Source organism: Mustela lutreola, chromosome 9 (assembly GCF_030435805.1).
Source record: "Mustela lutreola isolate mMusLut2 chromosome 9, mMusLut2.pri, whole genome shotgun sequence".
In the NCBI taxonomy this organism is placed as follows: Eukaryota; Metazoa; Chordata; class Mammalia; order Carnivora; family Mustelidae; genus Mustela; species Mustela lutreola.
In genome coordinates this window covers 64,036,073-64,059,610 of record NC_081298.1, presented here as the reverse complement: position 1 = coordinate 64,059,610, position 23,538 = coordinate 64,036,073, and the positions used below count along the sequence as shown (strand labels likewise).

General features: G+C 43.8%; 1 protein-coding gene and 1 long non-coding RNA gene across 13 annotated transcripts in view; one reads left to right on the top strand and one right to left on the bottom strand.

Annotated features, from left to right (window-relative positions):
* Positions 1 to 624: 624 nt before the first annotated feature.
* The window catches only part of TBC1D8 (TBC1 domain family member 8), a 103,810-nt gene continuing 80,896 nt past the window's right edge, over positions 625 to 23,538 (bottom strand). For 5 of the 12 annotated variants that reach the window (XM_059134477.1, XM_059134478.1, XM_059134481.1 and 2 more), the window contains 12 exons: positions 22,785 to 22,950; positions 19,418 to 19,632; positions 18,307 to 18,424; positions 15,766 to 16,051; positions 14,883 to 15,012; positions 14,649 to 14,747; positions 13,838 to 13,906; positions 8,189 to 8,429; positions 7,580 to 7,645; positions 3,934 to 4,023; positions 3,434 to 3,531; positions 625 to 1,712 (listed from right to left, as the gene is read on the bottom strand). In XM_059134477.1, coding sequence (XP_058990460.1) covers positions 1,251 to 1,712; positions 3,434 to 3,531; positions 3,934 to 4,023; positions 7,580 to 7,645; positions 8,189 to 8,429; positions 13,838 to 13,906; positions 14,649 to 14,747; positions 14,883 to 15,012; positions 15,766 to 16,051; positions 18,307 to 18,424; positions 19,418 to 19,632; positions 22,785 to 22,950 — 2,040 coding nt within the window. In that variant the 3' untranslated portion in view covers positions 625 to 1,250. Of the gene's footprint in view, positions 1,713 to 3,433; positions 3,532 to 3,933; positions 4,024 to 7,579; positions 7,646 to 8,188; positions 8,474 to 12,117; positions 12,211 to 13,468; positions 13,717 to 13,837; positions 13,907 to 14,648; positions 14,748 to 14,882; positions 15,013 to 15,765; positions 16,052 to 18,306; positions 18,425 to 19,417; positions 19,633 to 22,784; positions 22,951 to 23,538 lie in introns of those variants that run through there. The other 7 variants (XM_059134479.1, XM_059134480.1, XM_059134482.1 and 4 more) reach the window with 5 other exon arrangements.
* Positions 13,671 to 21,068, top strand: LOC131808483 (uncharacterized). The gene is made up of 2 exons (XR_009344791.1): positions 13,671 to 13,933; positions 18,116 to 21,068. It is a non-coding gene; the product is annotated as an uncharacterized LOC131808483 (long non-coding RNA).

Genomic DNA, 23,538 nt, shown 5'->3' with positions numbered 1-23,538 from the left:
GTGTTATGGAAGTGCCGCCTGGCCTGAGAAAACATTTTAGGTATCTGGGACATTGGAGGTATACTGTTAATGCTAGGGAACGTTTTTCTAGAGACTGGCATCTAGAACTCAATTAGCATTGGCCACTGTTCACATTCGAAACACTGAAGTGATGGAATTGATAGATTTAATGAAATAATATTTGGTAGTATATCCCTAAGCTGTTTGTATTAAGTATGCTTGTCTAAAGGTATAGAATAGTCTGATTTTTTGATGGGTAACCAGATTATGGCTTAGGTGTACAATTCATACTATATGTACAGCTTACCTTTTTGTAATGGCCCCTGAAGTGTTTTTAATCCCAATTTATATGGATCTGAATCACAGAGGGGGGAAAATCAGCTAAATTCCGCCTGAAAGCAAAGTGTCACAAGGATTAGATTTCTTTAGTGCTTATACCTCAACATACTGAATGCTGCTGGAGAGGTCCGTCCCTCTTTGAAGCCCCAGGGGTGAGGGTGGTACATAAGCATAGTGGGGGTTGAGGACCACCTACAGTGTATAGCACAGCTCAGGGAGAACACAGACAAGGGAGTGGCAAGAGACCCTTCTAGACACAAGTATAAATTATAAGCAAGAACCAAGTCAATATAAAAATTTCTTTATTAAAAAACTTGGAGGCCAACATTGAAAGCATGGTGTTTGTACACATTTTTGGAAGGACAAAGTGAATACAACCAAATATATTAAAATGGTTTCAATTACCAGCATTGAAACAAAATTAGTGCAAAAAAGCCAAATACAATTGCACAGAGAGTGGCTCTTGGATCTTCAAAGTGAACTTGATATGTGACCTCTCCCATTATCCAAGTGAAAAATGAGAGCTTTTGTCTGGTTTAGTATACATCTGACTCTTCTATTCCATCTGAGAATGAAATCATACTAGCATCACAGCAGAAGTGCCCTGAAATCTCAGCAAATCTGATAAAAGTGAAATTTGCAAGTCACAGCATCAGGGGAATAAGGTATGGATACCCTATAGCTCTGGTAATATCCAACTAGTAATTCTCAAAAAATAAATAGAGATGCTTGAGTGTTGCATCAATTCCCCTGGCCACAGCTGTGACTGTCAGGTTGTTTATCCAGATACCCAACTTGTGTAAAATACACTCAGAATGATTTCGACCAAACTCTGGATTTTAGGGCTGACAACCCACAAAACTGTTCCGTGCTTTGGTATGGCAGACTCCCCTCCACAAACTGCTCTCTTGCTACAGGTTACCCAGCTTGAGTTCAGGTTGTGACTGGCGGCTCATTTCCAGAGTTTTGAGACTGTACTGATTGATCTTGGCATTTTCAAGTTTGGACTTAATATCCAGTGGCTTTTCAAAAAAGTTGACTAGTGACTGTTCAGTCAGAAGTGAAGCTAAAATATGTTCAAGGGACACAGTCCAGTCCCCTTCTGCCTCTTCAGGAAATGTCTGGGAGTCCTGGGTAGTTCTCCCCGGGCTGGCATCTGCAAAAACCGAGTCCTGCTCTGGAGAAAGAGCTGAAGCCTGCAGCTCCTCCCCACATTCCTGGGAGCAGCTTCCAGAGCTGCTACTTCGCTGCCCCACTTCCCCGATCTGCAGCAGCAGAGTGGTTACCGTGGCAATGGCTTGATATAAGTCATTTTCTTCTGGATCTTCATGAAACATACTGTACAGAGTCTTACAGAACTGGATAAATTCTCTCTGGAATTAAAAGTATATATGGCAGCATAACCAGGATGGAAGTAGAATGCATTTTTTTTTAGACCTCATACTAAATTGTTAGAGAAAACCACATCATACCATTAGAAGCAGATTATAAGGAAAGGTAGTTTAGCCCTTCTACTCGGAGAACAGACTACTAACAGTGACTCCAGGACTTTCACCACACACTCAGAAGTGGGCTCTTTGTCTATACAGCAACTATTCAGAAAGGTGTGCATCCTAGAGGACATGGGCACCCTTTAATCTTACAAATCAGTCTGTAGAGAGGGATCCAGAAGCTGTGGATATTTGTTTATAATGATCTTTAATCTTGGATTTACAATAGAAAAAAAAGTTGGAAATAGCTTAATACTGTGACTGACTAAATTAGAGCTTTTTCATCTGATAGGAATACGATGGGGTAACTAAAAACTGTAAAGTGAAATAATGAAAACAGTGGTGCCTGATGCATTTCCAAGTTGTATCCACACTGCTGCTCAATTGGAGAATCCATATGTAATGCGATGGAAGACACTTCCAGTGGGATTTAGCTGTATATGCTGGGAATAGGGTCATGGTTGAGAACGGAGTTATAGGAGATCTCTCCATGATTTTGAAGTAAATGAAAGCAAGGTGTTAAGACAGCCTATTTTTTGTTTATAGCAAAAACTGGTATCACATATATCAAAATATTTGTACTGGTGGCTCTGGGGGATGAGATTAGATTTGACTTTTTTTTTCTTTTAATTGGGGCATAACTGACCAGCAGCTTTGAAATGTGACTATATCCAAGAGATAGCATGAAAATTTGAAACTTCCCAACACTTCTGAAAATTTCAGGAGGGTGTTAAGGCCACATGTACTGTGGTCAAAAAAGACCCAAGAAACACTGCATTGCTAAATTCCACTCTTGAAGGCTCACAGTACACATTAGCAGCAAACAGAATGAAATCCTTGAATAAAGGACCATTTCCAATTTGGATCCTACATTCCACAAACTTTGGGGGTAATCTTTTTCAAATAAAAACCTAGCATCAGGGGCACCTGGGTGGCTCAGTGGGTTAAAGCCTCTGCCTTTGGCTCAAGTCATGATCTCACAGTCCTGGGATACAACCCCACATCGTCAGGCTCGCTGTTCAGCAGGGAATCTTCCTCCTCTCTGCCTGCCTCTGTCTCTACCTGCCTCTCTGCCTACTTGTGATCTCTATCAAATAAATAAGTAAAATCTTTTAAAAAACAAAACAAAAACGTAGCACCATCAGGGCACTTAAATATAGTCTAGATACTGTTCAAAGGTTTCAAAGAGCTTTGCCAGTACTGTATATTATGGTACCAATGATTTTTAAGAAACTGAAGAGAGAATAGTAATCCCTTCTAAGGGAAGAATGCTGTGTCCTCAGTACCCTTCACCCCCAAAAGCTATCACCTCTAAGCAGTAAATCTTCATTGCAACCTAGGTGAATATAGGATGAGTAGGATATAAATACTTGAAAGATAGGATATGGCACAGCTGCCCTTTGTGAAGAGTTTAGAATATCTCGTGTATCTGAACGAATCACAATTCAAGTATTTCCCTTGTAATCACAACATTCAGCTCCTGGAAGTTGTACAAGATCGTTTGATTATTGCTTTAGAGGTTGAGGGGCCCAGCTTAACTTTATCAAGCTCGCCTCTGAACAAATCACTTGGCACAACAGTTATCTCTGCACCTAAGTCCATACCTGGCTCATTTTGGGCAACTCTTTCTCAGTTTTATCTTTTTCTTTGGCTAAATCCTTAATCATTTGCTTCAACTGTTTCTGGTAATCAGTTGCATCACCTGGAGACACAGGAAACACAATATATACTTTAGGCTAAAATTCAGTTAAAGCAAAAAAAAAACAACTTTAGAACTGGGTCGTATGGGAGGAATCCCACCAAATTTCATACACAAGCTGAAAATAGAGATTACATTGGTAACAATTTGTTTTACGACTGACCATGAATAGAGTGTGGTGGCTGGATGACTTCTCACTACAAGAGAATCCTTGAAACCCTAAGCAAGAGGAACAAACATGGTGGTAGGGTCAAGGGGCAGTCACCCAGTATACTGTAACTTGAAAGGTTTCTAGCCTCTGAAAGCAATGGGCTGTTGACTAGGTTAAGTCTGCTTCTAAGAGCTGTGAAATTGTCAATGATTGCAATGTGTGCCTGCTGCAAGATAATGAAGAGAGGTACATACCATTTGACTTCCCAAAAACTAGGGGTCTTGACGTTGACAATAGAGGATTCTTTAATGGTGACTGGCTGTCTCGATCATTTTCAGTGAGTGCTTTAAAAAAAGTTACATGGAACAAATTATTTCATCTTATTTAACCCAAACTCAGTAATTTAGTTTCTTATGTAAGAAAGGACCAAAGAAGGGCTAAGCCAGCAGCCTGTGGGTTGCAGAGACTGTGAACCCAGGCATACACCAAGCACTGTCTATACAAAGAGTAAAGAAAACATCTTACAGACCAGATAATGCCTTTTTTCCGGCTTTATGTAGGTACTGTTTTAATTAATGAAATACAGAATCATAGGACACTGCCAATAATGACCTGGAAAAAGATAGTAAAATCCTTTCCTAAATCTTAAGATAAATGTATGTATATACATATAAATTCTAGAAATAAATGTACAACTAGATTCCTGGATGATGGGGTAATTTTCAATTTCATGGCATATTTTTCTACAGTGAGCACATACTGCATATTTAATAGTTTTCCAACAAAAATTGAAAAAGAATTACTGAATCCAAAGCATTGTATCATTACAAGTTTTCTTGAAATATACAAAAACAGAGCATTATATTGCTGATAATATAAAATGGCATAGCCATTTTGAAAAAAAAGTATGGCAGTTTGTTAAAAAGTTAAGCGTAGTTATCATTTGACCCAGAATTCCACTCTAACATACTACCAAAGGGAATTGAAAACATACCCAACTCAGAAACTTGTACACAAATATTTATAGGAGCATTGTTCACAAGGGCCGTGAAGTGGCAACAAACCCAAGTGTCCGACTGACTGATAGATTAGGGCATACCTATCAAATGGACTATCAAATGCAGTTATAAAAAGAATAAGCACTGGGACATGCTACAACATGGATGAGCCCTGGAGACTCGGGAGCATGACACAAAATGGCACACTGCATTATTTCATTTATAAGGAATATCCAAAAATAGGCAATTCTATAAAAAAGGAAAGCAGGGCAAAATGGGTGGATTGGGAGCAAAAGCCAAAGGGTATAGACCTTTTTAGGGTGATGAAAATGTCTAAAACTATGACGGTCATATAACTAAAAATAAAATCATTGAGTTGTGTATATTTTAAATGAATGTACTGTATGATGTGTGAATTATAGATCAAAAAGCTCTTATAAATAACAATAACAATTACAAAGTATTACGGACTCAGGATCTTCATATTTACTAATAAATCAGCTGTAATCCAACAAATATCCCCAAGATGGCACCAAAGCCTTGAGAAGCTGATCTTCATATTTGGGAGATAGGTTTCCTGCGTTCAGTGGGTAGGAGCTGTTTGTGGAATTTTGGGGTTTTTCTGTAACTAATATTAAGTCATTTTACCAACCTTGTATAAAACTTATACACATTGGCACATGTGAGCATCCACTCAAATTATAAGCCTTGTGTGGTCGTTGAGGCAGTCATGATGAAAACAGAGTTTTTTAGGTAATAACTGTTAGATGTCAAGAGGATACTGGGCCCCTCTGCCTCAGAAATATGAAATGTATACACAAGTCACTAACAAAATGCTCTAACAGAAGAACCAATACAACCAATTTTCTTGGGAGCATAGCGAGGAATGGTTATTTCAAGTGGAGAGCAAGTGTTGAGAAAGGCCAACCACAGAGCAGCACACTTTTTAAGGAACCCTTGTGCACAGTTGGTGGGAAAGCAAATATCCAGCCACTGTGGAAAACAGTATGAAAGAATAAAAAATCTACCCTATGGTTCCAGTAACTGCACTACAGGCATTTACCCCTAAAATGCAAAAACATTAAATCAAAGGGTATATGCACCCCTATGTTTATTGCAGCATTTTTGGCTATTACAATAGCCAAACTATGGAAGCAGCCCAAATGTCCATCATCTGATGAATGGACAAAGATGATGTGGTACACACATACACGGAATATCTCTCAGCCATAAGAATGAGATCATGCCATCTAATTGTGCACAACAGCATAGATGGAGCTAGAGAGTATATATAATGCTAAGCAAAGTCAGGCAGAGAAAGACAAATAGCATATGATTTCACTCAGATGTGAAATTTTAAGACACAAAACAAATGAACAAAGGGGTTGAAAAAGACCAAGAAAGAGACTCTTAACTATAGAAAACAAACTGGTGGTTACCAGAGGGGAGGTAGGGGAATGGGTGAAGTAGGTGATGGGGATTAGGGGTACCCCCTGTCCTCATGGTGAGCACTGAGTAATGTACAGAATTGTTGAATCACTCTGTTGTACACCTGAAACTAATAAAACACTTTAGAAAGATAAAAAGTTAGAATTCCATCTTTACCATCTTTGTGATTTTTCTATAAATCTAAAAGTTATCCCAAAATAAAACGCTTATTTAAAAATTGAGATGAAATAATTGAAATAAAATAATCCTGTTTAGCAATATTAGATACAGACAATGATCGTGAAGAATGGCCGCGATGATAGTAGAGGGATAATTATGCATGTCTCCTATGTTAGTAGGAAAACACTTGTGAAAAATAAAGGCAAATTAAAAAACTAAACTCGGGGGCACCTGGGTGGCTCAGTGGGTTAAAGCCTCTGCCTTCAGCTCAGGTCATGATCCCAGGGTCCTGGGATCGAGCCCCACACATCGGGCTCTCTGTTCAGCGGGGAGGCTGATTCCTCCTCTCTATCTCTGCCTGCCTCTCTGCCTCCTTGTGATCTGTCAAATAAGTAAATAAAATCTTTAAAAAAATAAAAAACTAAACTCACTACCACTGGCATAAAAGGCAAAGAACTTCACTGATGCCAAACCATTTGTAATTGAGGAATAACAAGTCTGTGGGAAGGCAGAGGAAGAAAGCTGCTACAGAATGCTCCCGGGGCACACTGCAGTTGTCCAGTTGGTAATGGCTCAGTTTCAGGAAGTGGACCCAGAAAGCCACAAATGATGGTTATATGCATTTCCAACTTTTCCAGAAGTGTTGGTTGTAAAAACCACCAGGATCTCATGGCCCCCAAAACTTTCCTAGCCTCCTTCATTGGAAGTTCTGTCAGGGGCCCCATCCAACACCAGAACCATGGCCCTGGGGTCCAGAGACCATGCTGGCATTACTAACCCACCTCTGTGACTTCAAAAGATCCAAGGAATAAGGTTAAGGCCAAGTATGACATCTTAGGTTTCAAACTGTTTTCTTTGTTCCCGGTTACCTGCTGAAACTTGAGGGAAGTATGGACTTACATGCCAGAAGAATGAAATGGTCCTTCAAAAGAGGAGGCTTAAATAACCCATCTATTAAGGCAACCAGGGTCTGCTTCCTTACATACTCCACAAGCCAGCGGTTACCAAAGTGTGGTCCTCAGAACCAGGGAGCCGGAAACAGTGGAGTGGCGCCCAGGAATATGGGTTTTAACAAGCCCCCCAGATGATTCTGATGCATGCTCAAGTTTGGCAACTGCTGTCATAGGCCATACAGCTCAGTAATGAAAATTTGTTATCAGCAACCCCAGATTAAAAACATCTGTTGACTCAAGTCTAAATGGAACTTTAAAAGAGAAGAACTTCAGAGTCACATACAAGGCTTACTTGTGTCAAAGCAGAACAGAACTTAGATTTTCTCCATAGAATTTCTTACCTGGAGGGATATGAAGTCTATATAACAGTTTGATTTTCTCATTCATTTCTCCATTATACATAACATCTTCAAAAAAAAAAAAAAAAAAGATGAGAGAAATTGAGGAGATGCAAATGGATAAAGTACATTTGTTGTGACACAACCTCACTGTGGGGAGAGAACTTAGTACGATCAGTACTTGTTCACTCAATACTTCGCTGTCCCTACTACCAGACATAGGGTGTTTGAAATGAAAACAAGAAAAGGTCACTCTTGAGGTGCAGGATAACCTCCTGAATTTTGTCTGGCCTCATACCTTCTGAAAGATTTTAATTTCATGGGCAGGAGTCAAGAACACAGCCCCTAACAAGCCACACCACACCCTGGGCGCCCGAGGAGAACAGGAGCAATGATCCTGTGTGTTGAGAGCTTGGGCCCTTCTCACCCTCCTTGTAAGTGTCATCATAAGAGGAGCCTGCAGAGTGGTTTCTAAAATCTCCAAATCACATCAGGCCAGTCCCAAATACATTTCACTGCGTGGGTCTGCCCGCTCCACAGTCCACCCTGTCTTGTGTTCACAGACTCCCGTCCCAGATTAACTCACTGCAGTGAAGACCCACAGGGTCCTACCGAGACAGCTCACAAATGCTTTGAATTCGATCAGGTGGTCCATGTTGTCATCCAGGAGCCTGAAAGTCCTCTCTGCGAGGATTTCCGTGTGGGCCCCACAGGTCCAGGGTGAGACAAGCTGAAACAAGTGTGCGAACTGCCGGGCATCTATGCGGTACTGCTCTGCGTAGGGCCTGCTGGGGTCGTGGCGTGGGGCCATGGGCCTGGGCTGCTCCCAGTAACAGCTCATCATGTGCTCTCTCTTCAGACAAGAGGGAGAGAGGGATCTGTGAGAGATGGGAGCACCTGTGGGGGGATGCACGCTTAAAAGCCAGGGTTAACTTGGCCTTCGCTCAGGACTCACTTGGCCTCGTAAATTATGTATTGAATAAGAACACTATAACACGAACAAATGAAAAAAGTGCTTACAATCTCATTACTCTAACCAGACAAGTAAAAGATGTCCCTTGTTACCTTGTTACCTTACACTTCATGCCCATAAGATATGTAATTTGACCTCTTTCTCTAAGGTCTTTTTTTTTTTATTATTGGAGCACATATCTAACAAAACTTAACCATTTTAACTATTTTTCAATGTTCAGCTGCCATAGTTTTAATTCTAGGAGACCTAATTTTTATTCTGTTTTCTCATCAAATCACATCTGAAAACAAAAAAGTGCTAGACAGATCTATAGAACATAAAAGAAACAAGTCACCCTCGTTGCCTGTGGAGAGGGGAAATAGGGGTGGGAACTCACATGTAGAACCAAGTCTCTTTTAAGATTTTACTATTTGAGAGAGAGCACCCACAAGCAGTGGGTAGTGTGGCAGGAGAGGGAGCAGCAGAGTCCCCGCAGTCCCAGATGTAGGACTCGATCCCAGGACCCTGGGATCCTGACCAGGCTGACGGTAGACACTTAACCAACTGAGCCACCCAGGTGCCCCAGAACCAAGTTTTTTCACTGCATACTTTCTTATAAGTTTTTAATTTTGAGCAAGGTGAATATATTAACAATTCAAAAAACTGGAAGTAAAAAAAAAAAGTGATTCCAAGTCTTGGGAATATACTGACAACCAGAGCACTCAAAACTGATCCTTCCCTGAGGGTCCCCTCTTTAGGATGCATCTCTTACACCCACGGTAAATCACCTCTTGGGACATCTTGACTCACTGAGATAATTCCCAATGACTGCAGGCTTCTGCACAATTTTAGCGTCCTCCACCCATCACGGTGGCACGGGAACAAGTATAGAAGCTGTAATATGTGAACCCAGATCCTTGGATGAAAACCAAAATGCCATTTATAGTTTTACTGTTGTATTTGTTGGCAGCCTAGTCCTTTGGGTTGCCTTCGCAGAATTGTGAAAAATACCACAAGAACTTTTCAGTGTGAAACGACAGTCCAGTGAATTTCCATTCCTAAAAATTCAAGACATACTGCAAAAGTCCATTGTATATCTGTGTATCCTGTGATACTAAAGCCCCACAGAATCCTGCCAAGAAAAGTTATAATAAATAAGCCTAGGACTTGTGCAACCAGTTTACACAGAACCCTACAGAAAAACAAACCAATTAAAAAAAAAAAAAAGACCATGGATGTAAGCAGGTGATACCAAGAAGTACACAATTAGCTGTAGTCAACCCTACGAATGGATAAACAAATTAAAATTATAATAAAATGCAATTTTCTATAAGACTAGCAAAATTGCAAAAGATTCTTAATAAAAACTGGGTGTGTGTGGAATGTAGGACAGGAGCCCTCTTGGACATCATCAGTGTATTCCCATGGAAGTGAAATTTGAAAAATCAAACACAATTTAGCAATACAGCTAAATACAGTCTATGCATCCCTAGGACCCCATCCCACAGAAACTGCAGCACTGGTGTCCAGGGAAAGGCACAAAGATGCTCAGTCCAGCACAGTTTAACAAAGCAGCAAAAACCTGGAAACATAAATGTGTCTCAACAGATGAACGGTTAAGTAAATGATGGTTCAGCCCTACAATGAAACTATACAGCTATTTTTTCCATGTCATAGGTGGGAGGGAAGGTGTGTCTGAGAGAGAAAGTATAAAAGGAAAAAAAAAATCAGGAAACATATTCACCAATTTGTTAACAATAATTACCAGTACAAGGGTAAGACTGTAGGTACAGACAGGATGAGACCCTTTCATTTTTTGCTTAAAAGTTCTTCTTTTTTTTAAATGGTAAGAGTCAGTATACTTTTATTCTTTATTTTGTGATTTTTAATTAAAATTTGAAAATAAAAGTCTTCTTTTTCCCAAAGATTTTATTTATTTATTTGAAAGAGAGAGAGATCACAAATAAGCAGAGAGGCAGGCAGAAGTGGGGGAAGCAGGCCCTGCTGAGCACAGAGCCCGGTGTGGGGCTCGATCCCAGGTCCTGGGATCATGACCCGAGCTGAAGGCAGAGGCCTAACCCACTGAGCCACCCAAGTGCCCCTGAAAATAAAAGTCTTAACCAGAACATGTAAGCAAGTAAAATATTATTAAAGAGACCCAATGCTCTCTAAGGCCTGGTAATTCAATAACAGCAGGTTTATGGAAGACATAAGTAACTGTTTCAGGTCTTTGGTGTTTCCTGAAGTATTCTAGGACACTGAGTATGTATTACACTGTAAACATCTTACTAAGATTAATGATGTTGTTTTCAATTTAAGAGAATAGAAGACAGACATCACAAATCCGAATTTACGTAATTTGAGACTGTTCAACACGGATGGACCATAAGGGCACTCCTGCTAAGTGAAAGAAATCAGACACGTACTCTATGATCTCACTTATATGTAGAATCTAAAGACAAAACAAAACCCCAAACTCAGAAAAAGAGATCAGAATTGTGGTTCCCCAAGGCCGGGGTGAGGTATGGGGGCACTGGAGGAGGTGGACAGAAGGTACAAACGTCTGGTTAGAGTAAACACTAGGGATGTGATGTACAATAGGACGAGTACAGTTAATGGCTATATGGTGTATTTGAGTTGCTAAGAGAATGGATCCTAAAGTTATCACAAGGGGAAAAAATTCTTTTTTTTTTTAATGTCTAGAAGAGATGGATTCTAATTAAACTAATCGTACTCATCATTCAACAATATATTTAAGTCATACTATATGCTTTAAATTCACACAGTGCTGTATGTCAGTTATACACGTGAAACTGGAAGGAAAAAGTTATATTCGAGCATTAAAAAATTGCTTTAAATTATCAATAAAAATAGATTTCATTAAGTACCAAGCATATTGTTGATCTTGAAAATGAAAGAATGCGTAATGAACTTGGTCAGAGTTACTTGATCTTAACACAAAGTGATCATGCCTGTTCATTCCAGGCTTAGGGAAGGATACAATGAGGTTAAGGAACAGAATCCTTATTAATAACCTATCATGTATTTATAAAACAATGGAAGGATGTTGCTATGTGACCCCTTTCCCTGAAAAAATGAAATTCTAGTTGAAAAGACCAGAAGTAGTGGCACCTGCGTAGCTCAGTCAGTCAAACATCCAAATCTTGGTTTTGGCTCAGGTCATGATCTCAGGTCATGAGATAGAGCCCCTGGTTGAGCTCCATGCTCAGCATGGAATCTGCTTGAGATTCTTTCCACCTCTCTCCTCCCCTTTTGCTGCTCCCCCCACTTGTCTTTCTCTCTCTCTGTCTCTCAAATAAATAAAAATAAAATCTAAAAAAAAAAGACAAGACCAGAAGTATATTTAAAACCCAACTAGAGGGGCACCTGGGTGGCTCAGTGGATTAAAGCTTCTGCCTTTAGCTCAGGTCATGATTCCAGAGTCATGGGATCAAGCCCCACATCAGGTTCTCTGCTCAGCGGGGAGCCTGCTCCCCCCTCTCTCTCTGTCTGCTTGCCTCTCTGCCTACTTGTGATCTCTGTCAAGGAAATAAATAAAATCTTTAAAAAACAAATACATGAAGTCAGACTATGAAAGCAAAGAAAATTCAGAGCTGACCAGGAGTATGGAGAGAGGATAGTCTGATGGGGCTCTTACATGGGACACATGCAGACTCTGGGCCTGGAAAGAAAGTACTGGAGTGAGTTACACAAATCTGTTTTACAATATATTGTATGTAACACAAATATACTATATATAACATAATACAATATATTGTATATAACACATATATTATATACCTTGGCATGTATAATGGAATCAGACACCATGATTATGAAACTGTTTTACTGGAATTTCCTTTGGAAGTGTATCTTAAAAATTATATTGTATCTAGATAGTTTCTAAGTTTTTCTTTGTAGTTAGTCCTACATAAGTGAAAGAGTTGTAAAGCTAACAACAAATAAAATTTCAATAAACACTTAACATATCATTCACAGGAAAGACAGAAATAGGAAAACAGTAGGCTCTATCTTCCTTACTCTTATTAAAGATGAGTATGGTTAGTACTTAATGAATTTTACTTTTATTAATTTAAAGCAATCGTCTAAATTATATAAATTCGGATCTGTGAAAGCTCTTATTCTCTCAAACTGAGAGCAGTTAGCCTTAAGTAGATGAAATACTTTTCATGCTGAACAACACATTTGTCTACCTGTCTTTATGTTCCTAGCATGCCCTGTTTTTCCTCCTTGAAAGTCAAGGAAAGAGGGGTGGGGACTTGGGACACTTTGACTTCTCATATTTTCTTCATGAAACAGAGGAAACTATGAAACTGAAAGACAGAGGCTGTTTACAGAAGACACAGTCCTGAGCAGTCGTCAGCACACATCCTGCTTATCAGGAACAAGGGGTGCCTGGACTCTACTAAGCCAAGGCCATTTCAGTGACTGCGGGGAAATGGGCCGTGACAGATGCACGCACAGTTCAGACAACCTCCAGTGCTCCACTTAGAAGTCCCTGAAGTGCTGCTTCTTACTCTGTCCATCAGTTTACACTCTGGGTTCAGAAGTGACAGTAGCTCAGAGTCCCCACCTGGAAGAGCCCTGGAAGCCAGACCCAGAACTTGCTTTCTCCAACTCTTCTGTCTCCCCATTCACTGCCAGGCTATCATGAGTGGAGCAGTGTGCCTGCCTGCCTTCCCTATTTTTATCCAGTATTTCAAGGAAGGAAACTTTCAGCAGGGCACCTGAAAATTTTCTTCATTGGGCAAGACCTGAGTGTTCACCTATATATCCAAATATTAGAAATATGGCTTATTTAGTATTACCAATATGATAGATTATAAGGTAATTTTAAAATGAGTAAGACTACATGGCAACATGGATAAGTGTTAATAATAGTATTAAGGGAAAATAGAAGATAAAGTGGCACCCGTAGCAGCCAAATATAAAAATTTATTTACATGTATTATGGGGGGGTATGAGTCACTACAAAGTATAGGAGGTGGGAATGTCAGTAATGTTCACTGTTCATCCACCAAGGCCTGGGAACTCTGCGTAGAACAGCATGGAACAGGTTACCAGCATCGAAGGAGGCCCTCTGCAGAGCACAGCTCCCGTGTAGGCCATAGGCAGGCGAGACCAAGATGGAGCTGGCAGGCGGGGTAAGCTCCAGCCTGTGCTGCCACTGCACAGACGCGGCAGACCCCTCCAGCAGCCGCGTACTCACCCACTCCCGCAGCCCTCCCCCTGCCGACCCCTGACCAGCTGACAACCTGTCACTCCTTCATCTTCCCAGAGTTTCCTACCTTGAATAAGTCGTAGAGTTCTTCCAGGTCTTCAGGAAGAATGGAGACTTCTGGGATAACAACTCGGAGCTTGAGGAAACAACCAACAACAGTGGGGTGAGTTCTCTGCCTGCACCCAGAACGATCAGAGGGAACAGGGGTCTCTTCTGCTCGTGGGGGACACCAGGTGTGTCCTGTCTACCAGAGCAGTCTGTTCCTTTCTGATGCCAAGATCACGTCATGGTAACTTTCTCAGGGTGTTTACCCTCAGCCTTTCCAATTCACACATCAGGGCCTCGGGACAAACGGGTAAGTTCTACACTGAGTTCTAAGGGAAGTCGAACTCTAACAAAGACGCAGCTTGGCCAGGATGTTCCTCCTGAAGAACAAGCATTGCAGGCCTCTGTGCGAGGCATTTTTCTATTTCGTACCTCATTTAGTCCCGGATGCTGAGTATTAATATCCTCTAGTATCCTCTTAGTATCGTTTGACAACTAGGGAAACTGAGGCTCATGGGGATTAAATTACTCACAGTCTGTCTGACTCTAATACCCCTGTTTCTACACCAGGTCACCCTAATTCAATGCAGGATTGGGGGAGTGGTATTCTTTTTTTTTTTTTTAAGTTTATTTATTTTTGGTAATCTTTACACCCAACATGGGGTGTAAAGTTAGGTGTAAAAATCTTTACACCCTACATGGGGCTCAAATTTGGGACTCCAAGGATCGAGTCATATACCAACCAAGTGCCCCAAAAGCTTGGGCATTCTTAGGACCAACCACAACAGAGTCTGGGTTAGGGCCAACTGTCCTTCTGACAACCCGTGACTCACCACATTCTGCTTTGTGGTGTCTTCGTGGCCCTGGAGAACCCTGATCCTGTGCTTACATCGCAGGTGCTCAATCTGCTCCACAGACTGGTCTCCGAATTTCTGCAGAGAAACCAGGAGTTACACACTTACAGAACCCCTTTTTGTACAAAGAGGACAGCAGTATCCGCCAGGGAACCTCCCTCAAAATCCACCCCTAACCAGGTTTCCCAGAGGATGTGGGTGGGGCCCTGTCACCTCGTAGGAGTCCCGGATCAGGTCAGCAATGTCAGTCCCAGGGTAGGGCTCCTGGTCGTCGGCGAAAAAGGCATGGTGGCTGCCGATGGGGGGTCCAGGACTGTCCTCGTTCTTAACATGATCTAGAAACCTGAGCACACAACCCACTACTGAAGTACAGTTTCCCCTCCCCTTGCACCACACCACGCACCTTCCTGGGGACCCGGGGGACATCATGTCAGAGCACTTTCAGACGCAGCTCATTCATCTCCAAACTCTGGGAGGAGGGCGAGATAGCAACTGCTGTGCTCCCTTAGAGAAAAGGAGACATGCCTATAGCCAGGCTTGTTGATCTGGGCCCATGGGTAGGTTTGCAGGGACCTGGGACTCTGCTGAAGTCCATACAAAGTTCCGTGCATATGTGCCATTGTAAGCTTCCATGTTCTGAACGGGAACCTCCCCTCAGCTCCAAGACACCCAAGTTCCGGTCCTTGGTCTCAGGGACTGTAACACACCAGCCCCTACACATCCAGGGTCTGGAATCTCCAGCTGGCTGCCTAAGACCATCATCTCCCAACGCCTGCCTGCCCCAGTCAAGGCCACCGTGAGTGCCTATCTCCTCAGAGACAAGTGAGAGTCCCTGCTCTCCTCCTGTACCCTCTCTTACTTGCTAGACAGGAGCCAGGAAAATGGCGCTCTTCACCACATGCAGGCAACAGTGCCACCTGACTGGCTGACTCTGGTGGGGGCGGTGGGGACTACTGCGTGACAAGTGGCAGAGTGGAAGCAAATATTCCACAGGGACAGCCCTGCTGGGCACCCCCTGCTGCCTCCACCTGGTCTATTTTGCAGAGCCCGCAATGGCCCTCCTTATTTCACCCCCTCCCCCACCCAGTGAGTGCACCTGCTGAGGACCATGAGGGCCTGGCCATCGTCCTTGCTGCTGCACAGGCCCTGGGCATTGGCTTCCAGCACTGCCAGCCCCAGCTGGAAAATGGCTTTGATCCCATCGTAGAAGAAGCAGTCCACAACGCTCACTGCGCTCTCCAGAGGCATAATGCTGAGGAACAGAGTCAGGAACCAGGAGAGAGAGATGGAGGCAAGGGCCGAGAGGTCGTTCATGTGCTCCGCCAGCTCAGGGAGGTGCTCCTTGATGAGCTCCTCAAAGACCGACTGGTCCACCTGGGCCCCTGGAAAAGGCAGGTCATGGAGACTTGGTTGGGGAAGGAGGCACACTTCCTAAAGTCAGCCTGAAACTGAAACTACTCTGAGATAAGCAGAATGAAACAGAATTTGAGCCCAGAAAAGGACTCGTACTGAACTGATTTTTGACACTAACTAGAGTAATTCAGTGGGGAGAGGATAGTATTTTCAAAAAATAATGCTCAATCAAGTGCATACCTGTGTGGGGGCAGAGGCGGGGGGACCTCAAATCCTACTTCACATCATACAAGAAAATATATTTGAAATGTGTCATAGACCTCAATATAAAAACTAATAATATAAGCTTAAGAAAAATACAGGGAAAAGGCAACATTTCTTAGAACACAAAAAGCACTAGCCACAGAAAAAAACTATAAATTGGACTTCAAGAGAATCAAAGACTGGTATTCTTCAAAAAACATTAATAAAAATCATAATGCAAACTTCACACTGAGAAAATATTTGTAATACATATACCTGATAAGGGTTTTGTGTTCAAAGTAACAACTCTTGCAACTTAGTGGTCAAAAACCTATTTTTCCTTTAAAAAGGCAAAATATGGGACCAGATACTTCAAAAGAAACAAAAAACAAATGGCCACTAAGCACAGAAAATTGTGTTCAGTATCATTCATCAAAGAAATGCAAAGTTAAACCTGCATAATAGATTCCTTCTTCCCTGCTAGAAGAGCAAACTTAAAAGGCCAATTCTGAAAGCTAACAGGGATGTGAGCAACCAGAACTCACACACTGCTGATAGGGTTTCTATGGTCACAGTATATATCACTTTGAAAAACTGACAGTTTCTTATAAAGCTAAAAATCCCTCTAACCTATGACCTAGCAATTCTACTCCTAGGTAAAAACCAAGAAAATGGGCAATCTTGATTCACAGAGAGACTTACACTTGAATGTGTATTTCAACTTCACTTACAATAAAGCACTGGCAACAATTCAGACCTCTAACAGGTGACCAGATAAATGAATCATGGTCTGAGAGTACGGTGAAGTGTGACTCAGCCAGAAGAAGGAGCAGAGTACCAATGCTCCAGCAACCTCGTGTTGTGAGCAGGAAAACAGACCCAGAAGAGTGCGTTCTCCATGATTACATTTAGATCGAGTTCAAGAACGGGTCCAACTAGCCCGTGGTGACAGACATCAGGAGCAAGAGTTGCCTGTGGCAGGGAAGGGGCAGAAGGGGACTTGGTGGGTTATGGAAATGCTCCAGGCTGTACTGCGGCGGTGCTCACATAGGGATACCCATTACCATGGAGGCTCTGCTGGTCACTGAGGAGTAGGCACTGCCCCCCAGCAGCACCATCAACCAATGGCGGCTTTGGCAGCCTGCCTACCCGTGACCCTGCCTACCCGTGGCTCCGATGATTCTGTGCTATTGTGTACAAGGTTAAGCTGCCTCCCCCAGCATCAAGTGGAAAGGGAAGGAAGCCCATCACTCAGGCACCTGGAGGGAGCCAGGGAAAACAGTCTAAGGCATCCCAAAGGGCCACCAAAGGTACCAAGTGGCACGTCCTTCCTAGACAGCCCCCGCTTACTCCCAGGGGGTCCTCACATTCCCTCAGTTCTTGACTCCAGTCTTCGGGAGCATCTTCCTCCTGACCTGCCCCCACCTCCAGTCTTTTACCAAATTCTGTCTCAAACTGGTTCTTTCGTTTCTGTTCCCACTGCTGCTACCCAAATTTCAGGGCATCTCCAGAAAGGGTATCTGAGAGTTATCAGCAAGCTGAAGCAACGTTTCTATCACTTCGTCCACTAGGAGGTGCTAGACCACAGGGGAAATGCAGATTCCAATGGGCCACAGAAAAGGAAGACAGCAGGTGGGGTCGCAGGTCAGCCCAGAGCAGGGGGCCAACAAGGAGCCTTCTCACTTACTGTATACAAGTCGAGGGAGAGGGGGGTCCCAGGCTGCCCTTCAGGTCCAGCCTCAAGAGTCTCCACAAGGGAAAGGGGACATCTGTCTGTGTGAGCTCCTTGGGTAGGCCAAACCACCCTCCCTTTCAGGTTGTTTCTTGAACCTCAACATTTTTCTTTTCAGGTAACTTACTCCACCCTTTCGGCAGAACGGTACAGAGATTACACCTGTCGGTTCTGCACATTCAAGAGCCAAACAGCGTTTGTACTGGGGATTTCTGGACAAGGACTGATGTGTCAACACCTCTTTGCCCCGGTTCTGGCCCTGCTCCCCAAGCACAGAAGAGGAAGAGGAGGAGGAAGGAGACAGGTTACCAATGACCCGATGGTTGAAGTAGTCGGGCAGCATCCGCTCACACACGGCAACGAGCAACCAGAAGGCCTCCTCCTCCTTGGCATAGAGCAGCAAAACGGAGGTCAGGATGTTCATGGACTGCACAGGTTCACAGAGGAGGGGGTGGTTAGCATCACACCACGTTGTGCCACAGAAGACATGAAAAACCACACAAGCCCAAAGGGTCCACAGAAGTCAAGGCTGCCGATGAGACACCCCATCTAGCCGAACCACACTGACACTTGTAAAGTGGAATGACTGAGTTTATTAACACGGTCCCCACAAGACACCCTAGGCTGAATGACCAGCCACCCTTCTGTCACTGTCCCCATCTAGGAATGCTGGGGCCAGCTGTGGTGCGGGCTTCAGGCTCAAGTCAAATCCAGCTATTCTGTGTGTATGTTCACACACACACACACACACACACACAAACACACACAACATTCATGGGTTGATTTTGCTTTTCATGGGAAAGCAAAGTTTAAACTCTTCTATTTTCAGCTATCAGAAACTTCTCTAACCCCATCTAGTGCTGGGGTGGGGGCAGGGGTGTTTTATTTTACCAGGTTCTATTTTGTGCTTGTTTACCACATCCCTGAATACACTTTCCAAGTAAACTCAACAACTACTTAGAGGGCGGCTTATTTCCACTTGTGCTTCCTGAAGGAAAGGGATCAGCCACAAACATTTTTTGCTCCCCCAATAGCATGGAGATTTTAAAAATAATCCCTGTAACTTCTGCAGAGGTCTAGAAAGATAAAGCTCCAGAGAAGCGTTATCACTGCCGTCCTACAGTGGAGGCCTGGAGAGGCGGTGAAGACAAACTGTCCTGTCCTGGACAGCAACTCATCATGTGCACTGCTCTTTTCAGGCACCAGGTAAAGTTTCTAATCTTAAGTCATCAACCTGTTTGACTATAAGGAGATGATGCCTGAGGCCTTACTTGATACATTCTTTAAGGAAAGCAAAAGCACAGAGCCTACACAGGACCGTCCTGGGTACCAGACAGCCAAGAACAACAGAACCCGAAGCCTGGGTAATCAACACAAGACACGGACTCAAAGATTTCTGCTCCTCCACTGCACACCCTACCTGGCAGTACCCAATTTTGGGGTTCCGGTGGGCATAGGCTGTCAAGACTCTCCTCAAAGCAGCAATTCCGGTTTCATTCTGGAAGGCGGGATGCTCTGGTAAGGAACGGTGCAGGTCCCGCTCTATCTCCTCAGTCACCAGGCAACATTTTCCCATGGACTCCTCCACCAGATTACCATAGTAACCCGGATGCGAGGCGAGATCGGTTACAGCATCTGATGATTTAAAAGGATTTTTTCAAGGGGGCAGGTTACCAGGACAGAGTCAAGGTGGGGAGGGGGCTTGTCCTGCTGGAAGACCTCAATAGGGTCTCATTACTTGAAGGACAGAAAATATCTTGAGACCACACACAAACCAAAAGGACTTTCATTCTGCCAAAAACGAGAAAAAAAAAGAAAAAAAATGAAACAATATGGCTTTTCTAAGAATAACCTTATAGGGAGGGAAACAGCTCATACCAGAAACAGCTGTATTAATACGCTTTTCCCAAGTTGTATTCTCTAGTAATAGGAAGATTGGGTAGATGTGTGTATCTATACATACAGACATACACACAATTTTCATACATTAACTCAACATGAAATTACTGAGCACGTATGTGTGAAACACACAAGAAGGTGCACTTCTGTTTAGTAATCAATTTTCAAGGAACCAACAAGCTGCAACAAGAAATTCAGGGGCTTTGCAACAACGTGGATGTTAACTAGAGGGTATTATGCTAAGCAAAATAAGTCAATCAGAAACAATTACCATATGATCTCTCTGATATGAGGAATTTGAGAGGCAGGGTGGGGGGTTGTGGAGGGGGAAGGAAGGGAAAAAATGAAACAAGATGGGACTGGGGAGGGAGACAACCATAAAAGACTCTTAATCTCAGGAAACAAACTGAGGGTTGCTGGGGGGTGGGGTGGGAAGGATAGGGTGGCTAGGTGACAGACATTAGGGAGAGTATGTGCTATGGTGAGTGTTGGGAATTGTGTAAACCTGATGATTCACAGACCTGTACCCCTGAAACAAATAATACATTATATGTTAATTAAAAAAAAAATTCAGAGGCTGAGCTCATGACAGGCAGGGCGACCCCGCCCAGTCCACCTACCACCAAGATCCTCCCAGGCCTCTGACAGGGAGAGGACTTCAGGGGTGAGGCGTCCACAGTGCATGAGGCTCCCATTCCCTCATCAGCCAGCACCCAAGCACCTGTGGTCCTGGCCAGTGGTCCTGCAGGGGCACGGGTAGCAGGTGGGGTTCCAGGACAGAGGCTGGCCCCATGCAGGGAGGTCCCAGGAGAACAGGACAAGCAGAAGGGGCCCACTTCCACCATTAATCGCCAGTTTAGGTTTTTAAATTCTGATGGGGTTTAGTATACTGCCCTCCCCGACTCAACCTTCTGCGACCGTGATTCCCCATCACACCCCACAAACACTCACTACAACATTTCCCTGTACTCAACACTTAACACTAACAGCTGCCACTCAACCCATGACAGCCTAAACGCCACAGCAGTCTTTCCATCAACACTACCACTTGGAAGGAAAGACAGCTCTTGAGGAGCTAGGTTTGTTTTTTTTATTGCAATGTGTGTGTATGTTCATTAAAGAGGCAGGCTCTATGCCCGTGGCATCAACAGGTATCACCTGTAGGTGGTTAAGCTGAATCGTGTGATTTTCTTTCATTCCTATTTTCCTTCCAACTCTGAAATTGTTTTCATTCAATATAAAAATAAAGAAGACATTTTTCATTTCAAAAAGGCCTGTCTTGATGAAGAAACCAGCCAAAAGGGACTCTGCAGGGGAAACAAGGTGAGCAGTGATAGACCTATCAATGAATCCCAAGTAAGCACATGCCAGCAATTGTGCTGGAAAGCAAAAAAAAAAAAGCACCCTGGGCCAGAGAGGGGATGGGCTTTGCTCTTCAGGGGAGAGACTGAGAAGAGGGAAGGGAGATGAGTGGGGTGAAGATCCGGGATGAAGCCACAGGAGGGAGGAACGTAAGAAGGTGCAGGGAGGGGGCACTTGGGTGGCTCAGTCGGTTAAGCATCTGACTCTTCATTTCAGCTCAGGGCATGATCTCAAGGTCTTGGGATCAAGCCCCACATTGGGCTCTGCATTCAATGTGGTCTGCTTGTCCCTCTCCTTCCCCTTGCTTGTTCTCTCTTTCTCTCTCAAATAGATAAATAAAAACTTTTTTAAAAAATTTGAAAAATCAAAAAAAAAAAAAAAAGAAGAAGAAGAAGAAGAAGAAGAAGGTGCAGGGAGAAGACAGGTACCCAGGCCTGGCCTCCAGGAGGCTCGTGCTGATCTGAGGACAGCAGTGTCACTGAGGAAGAGCAGACCTCCTCCCGGGGCCTCCGGCTGCACCCTGACAATAGGGGCATTACCTTCCTGCCACACCACTGGACAACAGGGGCCTTCCCTTCCTGCCTACAAGGCCCCACCTCTCCTACTGAGCCAGACGAAACGGCCACCCACAATGCAGAGACATTGCTCAGCACGTCTCGAGAGAAATTGGTCCCCATCTCTGCCCACTTGCTGGTGAGGGTCCTGAGGAGGGATTCCCAGACATCACCCAACAGCAGCAGAGGGAGAGTCTGAGGGCCTGAGGCCAGACAAGGTCATCGTGGCATGGCCCAGGCAATTCCTAGGAGGAGAAAGTAGGGCCAAAATCTCCGCAATGGTGTCTCCTGGGGATGCTGTGTGTCTTCCATGGAGGAGGGACTGACAAAGTATGCTTGGAGATGTGTTTCAATGTCACTGCAAGTGAACAATGTACAGAGGGTTGGTTTGTTTAGTCTAATAATTATTTATTTCTTTGATAGAGAAATCACAAGTAAGCAGAGAGGCTGGCACAGATAGAGGGGGAAGCAGGCGCACTGCTGAGTAGAGAAGCCACAAGTAAGCAGAGAGGCTGGCACAGATAGAGGGGGAAGCAGGCCCACTGCTGAGTAGAGAAGCCAATATGAGGCTTGATCCCAGGACTCTGAGATTATGACCTGAGCTGAAGGCAGAAGCTTTAACCCACTGAGCCACCCAGGCACCCTGTTTGTTTAGTCTAGTTCAGAACATATGTCCTAGAAAGACACTTCGCTTCTAGGAGGTCCTTTACAGTTCTCAAGACAATCTACAGACTCAAAAGTTATTTTTAAAGGAGAGGCAATCCCTTCAGCTAGACCTCACATTGGCCAAGGAAGACACTGCAGCCCAGAGGTCTCAGGCTAACACAGTAAGGGTGCCAAAGTTCTTGGCTGGGAACGTGGTAGGAAAAATCCAGAGACAGAGCTCCTGTCTGCACATACAGGCTATGCTGTTCAGATCTGGGCCTCTGCTCCAGAAATATCAGTTAGCCTCAACATACCAGAAACACTTACCTGAGAAAAGCAGCCAGAGTTTGCCACGTAACGACTCAGGGATCCCCATAGCTACAAGCTTCCGGATCTTCTCTGTGCGGAACATACACACGGTTCTACCGTATTCCACGAAGTGGTCGTTCCACAGGCTTATTTTTATCTGCTCCCTGGACTGGAGATGGAAATGCTGTTAATGTACAAAGAAGTCCCTCCGAGCCTTCCAGCACAGACCATCCACAACCCACCACAGAGGGAGGCTGCCACTGTTACCAGAGGGACCAAGAGTGACAGGCAACTGGTTTAGCAAATGTTTTGAAACACTTGCAGGCACAGAGGATGTAAAGATGACTAATGCAGAGAACCAGGCCTTCTGGAGCTCAGAGTCCAGCAGGAGCGCTTACACAAATAAAATGCCATTTCCTTGGCAAAGTGGATAGTAAGAGTAGGTTTGTCCAAGTACTCAAGTCTAGAGCAGCTGGGAGGGCAGGGTGGGAGTCGGGGACATTAGGGGAAGCTTCTCAGGATGTTGACACCAAGCCAGCTGTTGAAACATGGGTCAGCTCAGAGGGTGAACTAAAGCAAGGGGGCAGTGCGGGGTGGGGGGGATCATAACTTGCCCTGATCTCCAGGGCAGCCAGAGGAAAAACTGAAATCTGAAAAAAATCCCACTGTTCTCATTATCAGACACAAGATAGATACCATTACTCGAGGCAACTAAAAATCCTTTAAAATTATTATCCCTAGATGACAGGAGTCATTAGTACCTTTTAAGCAA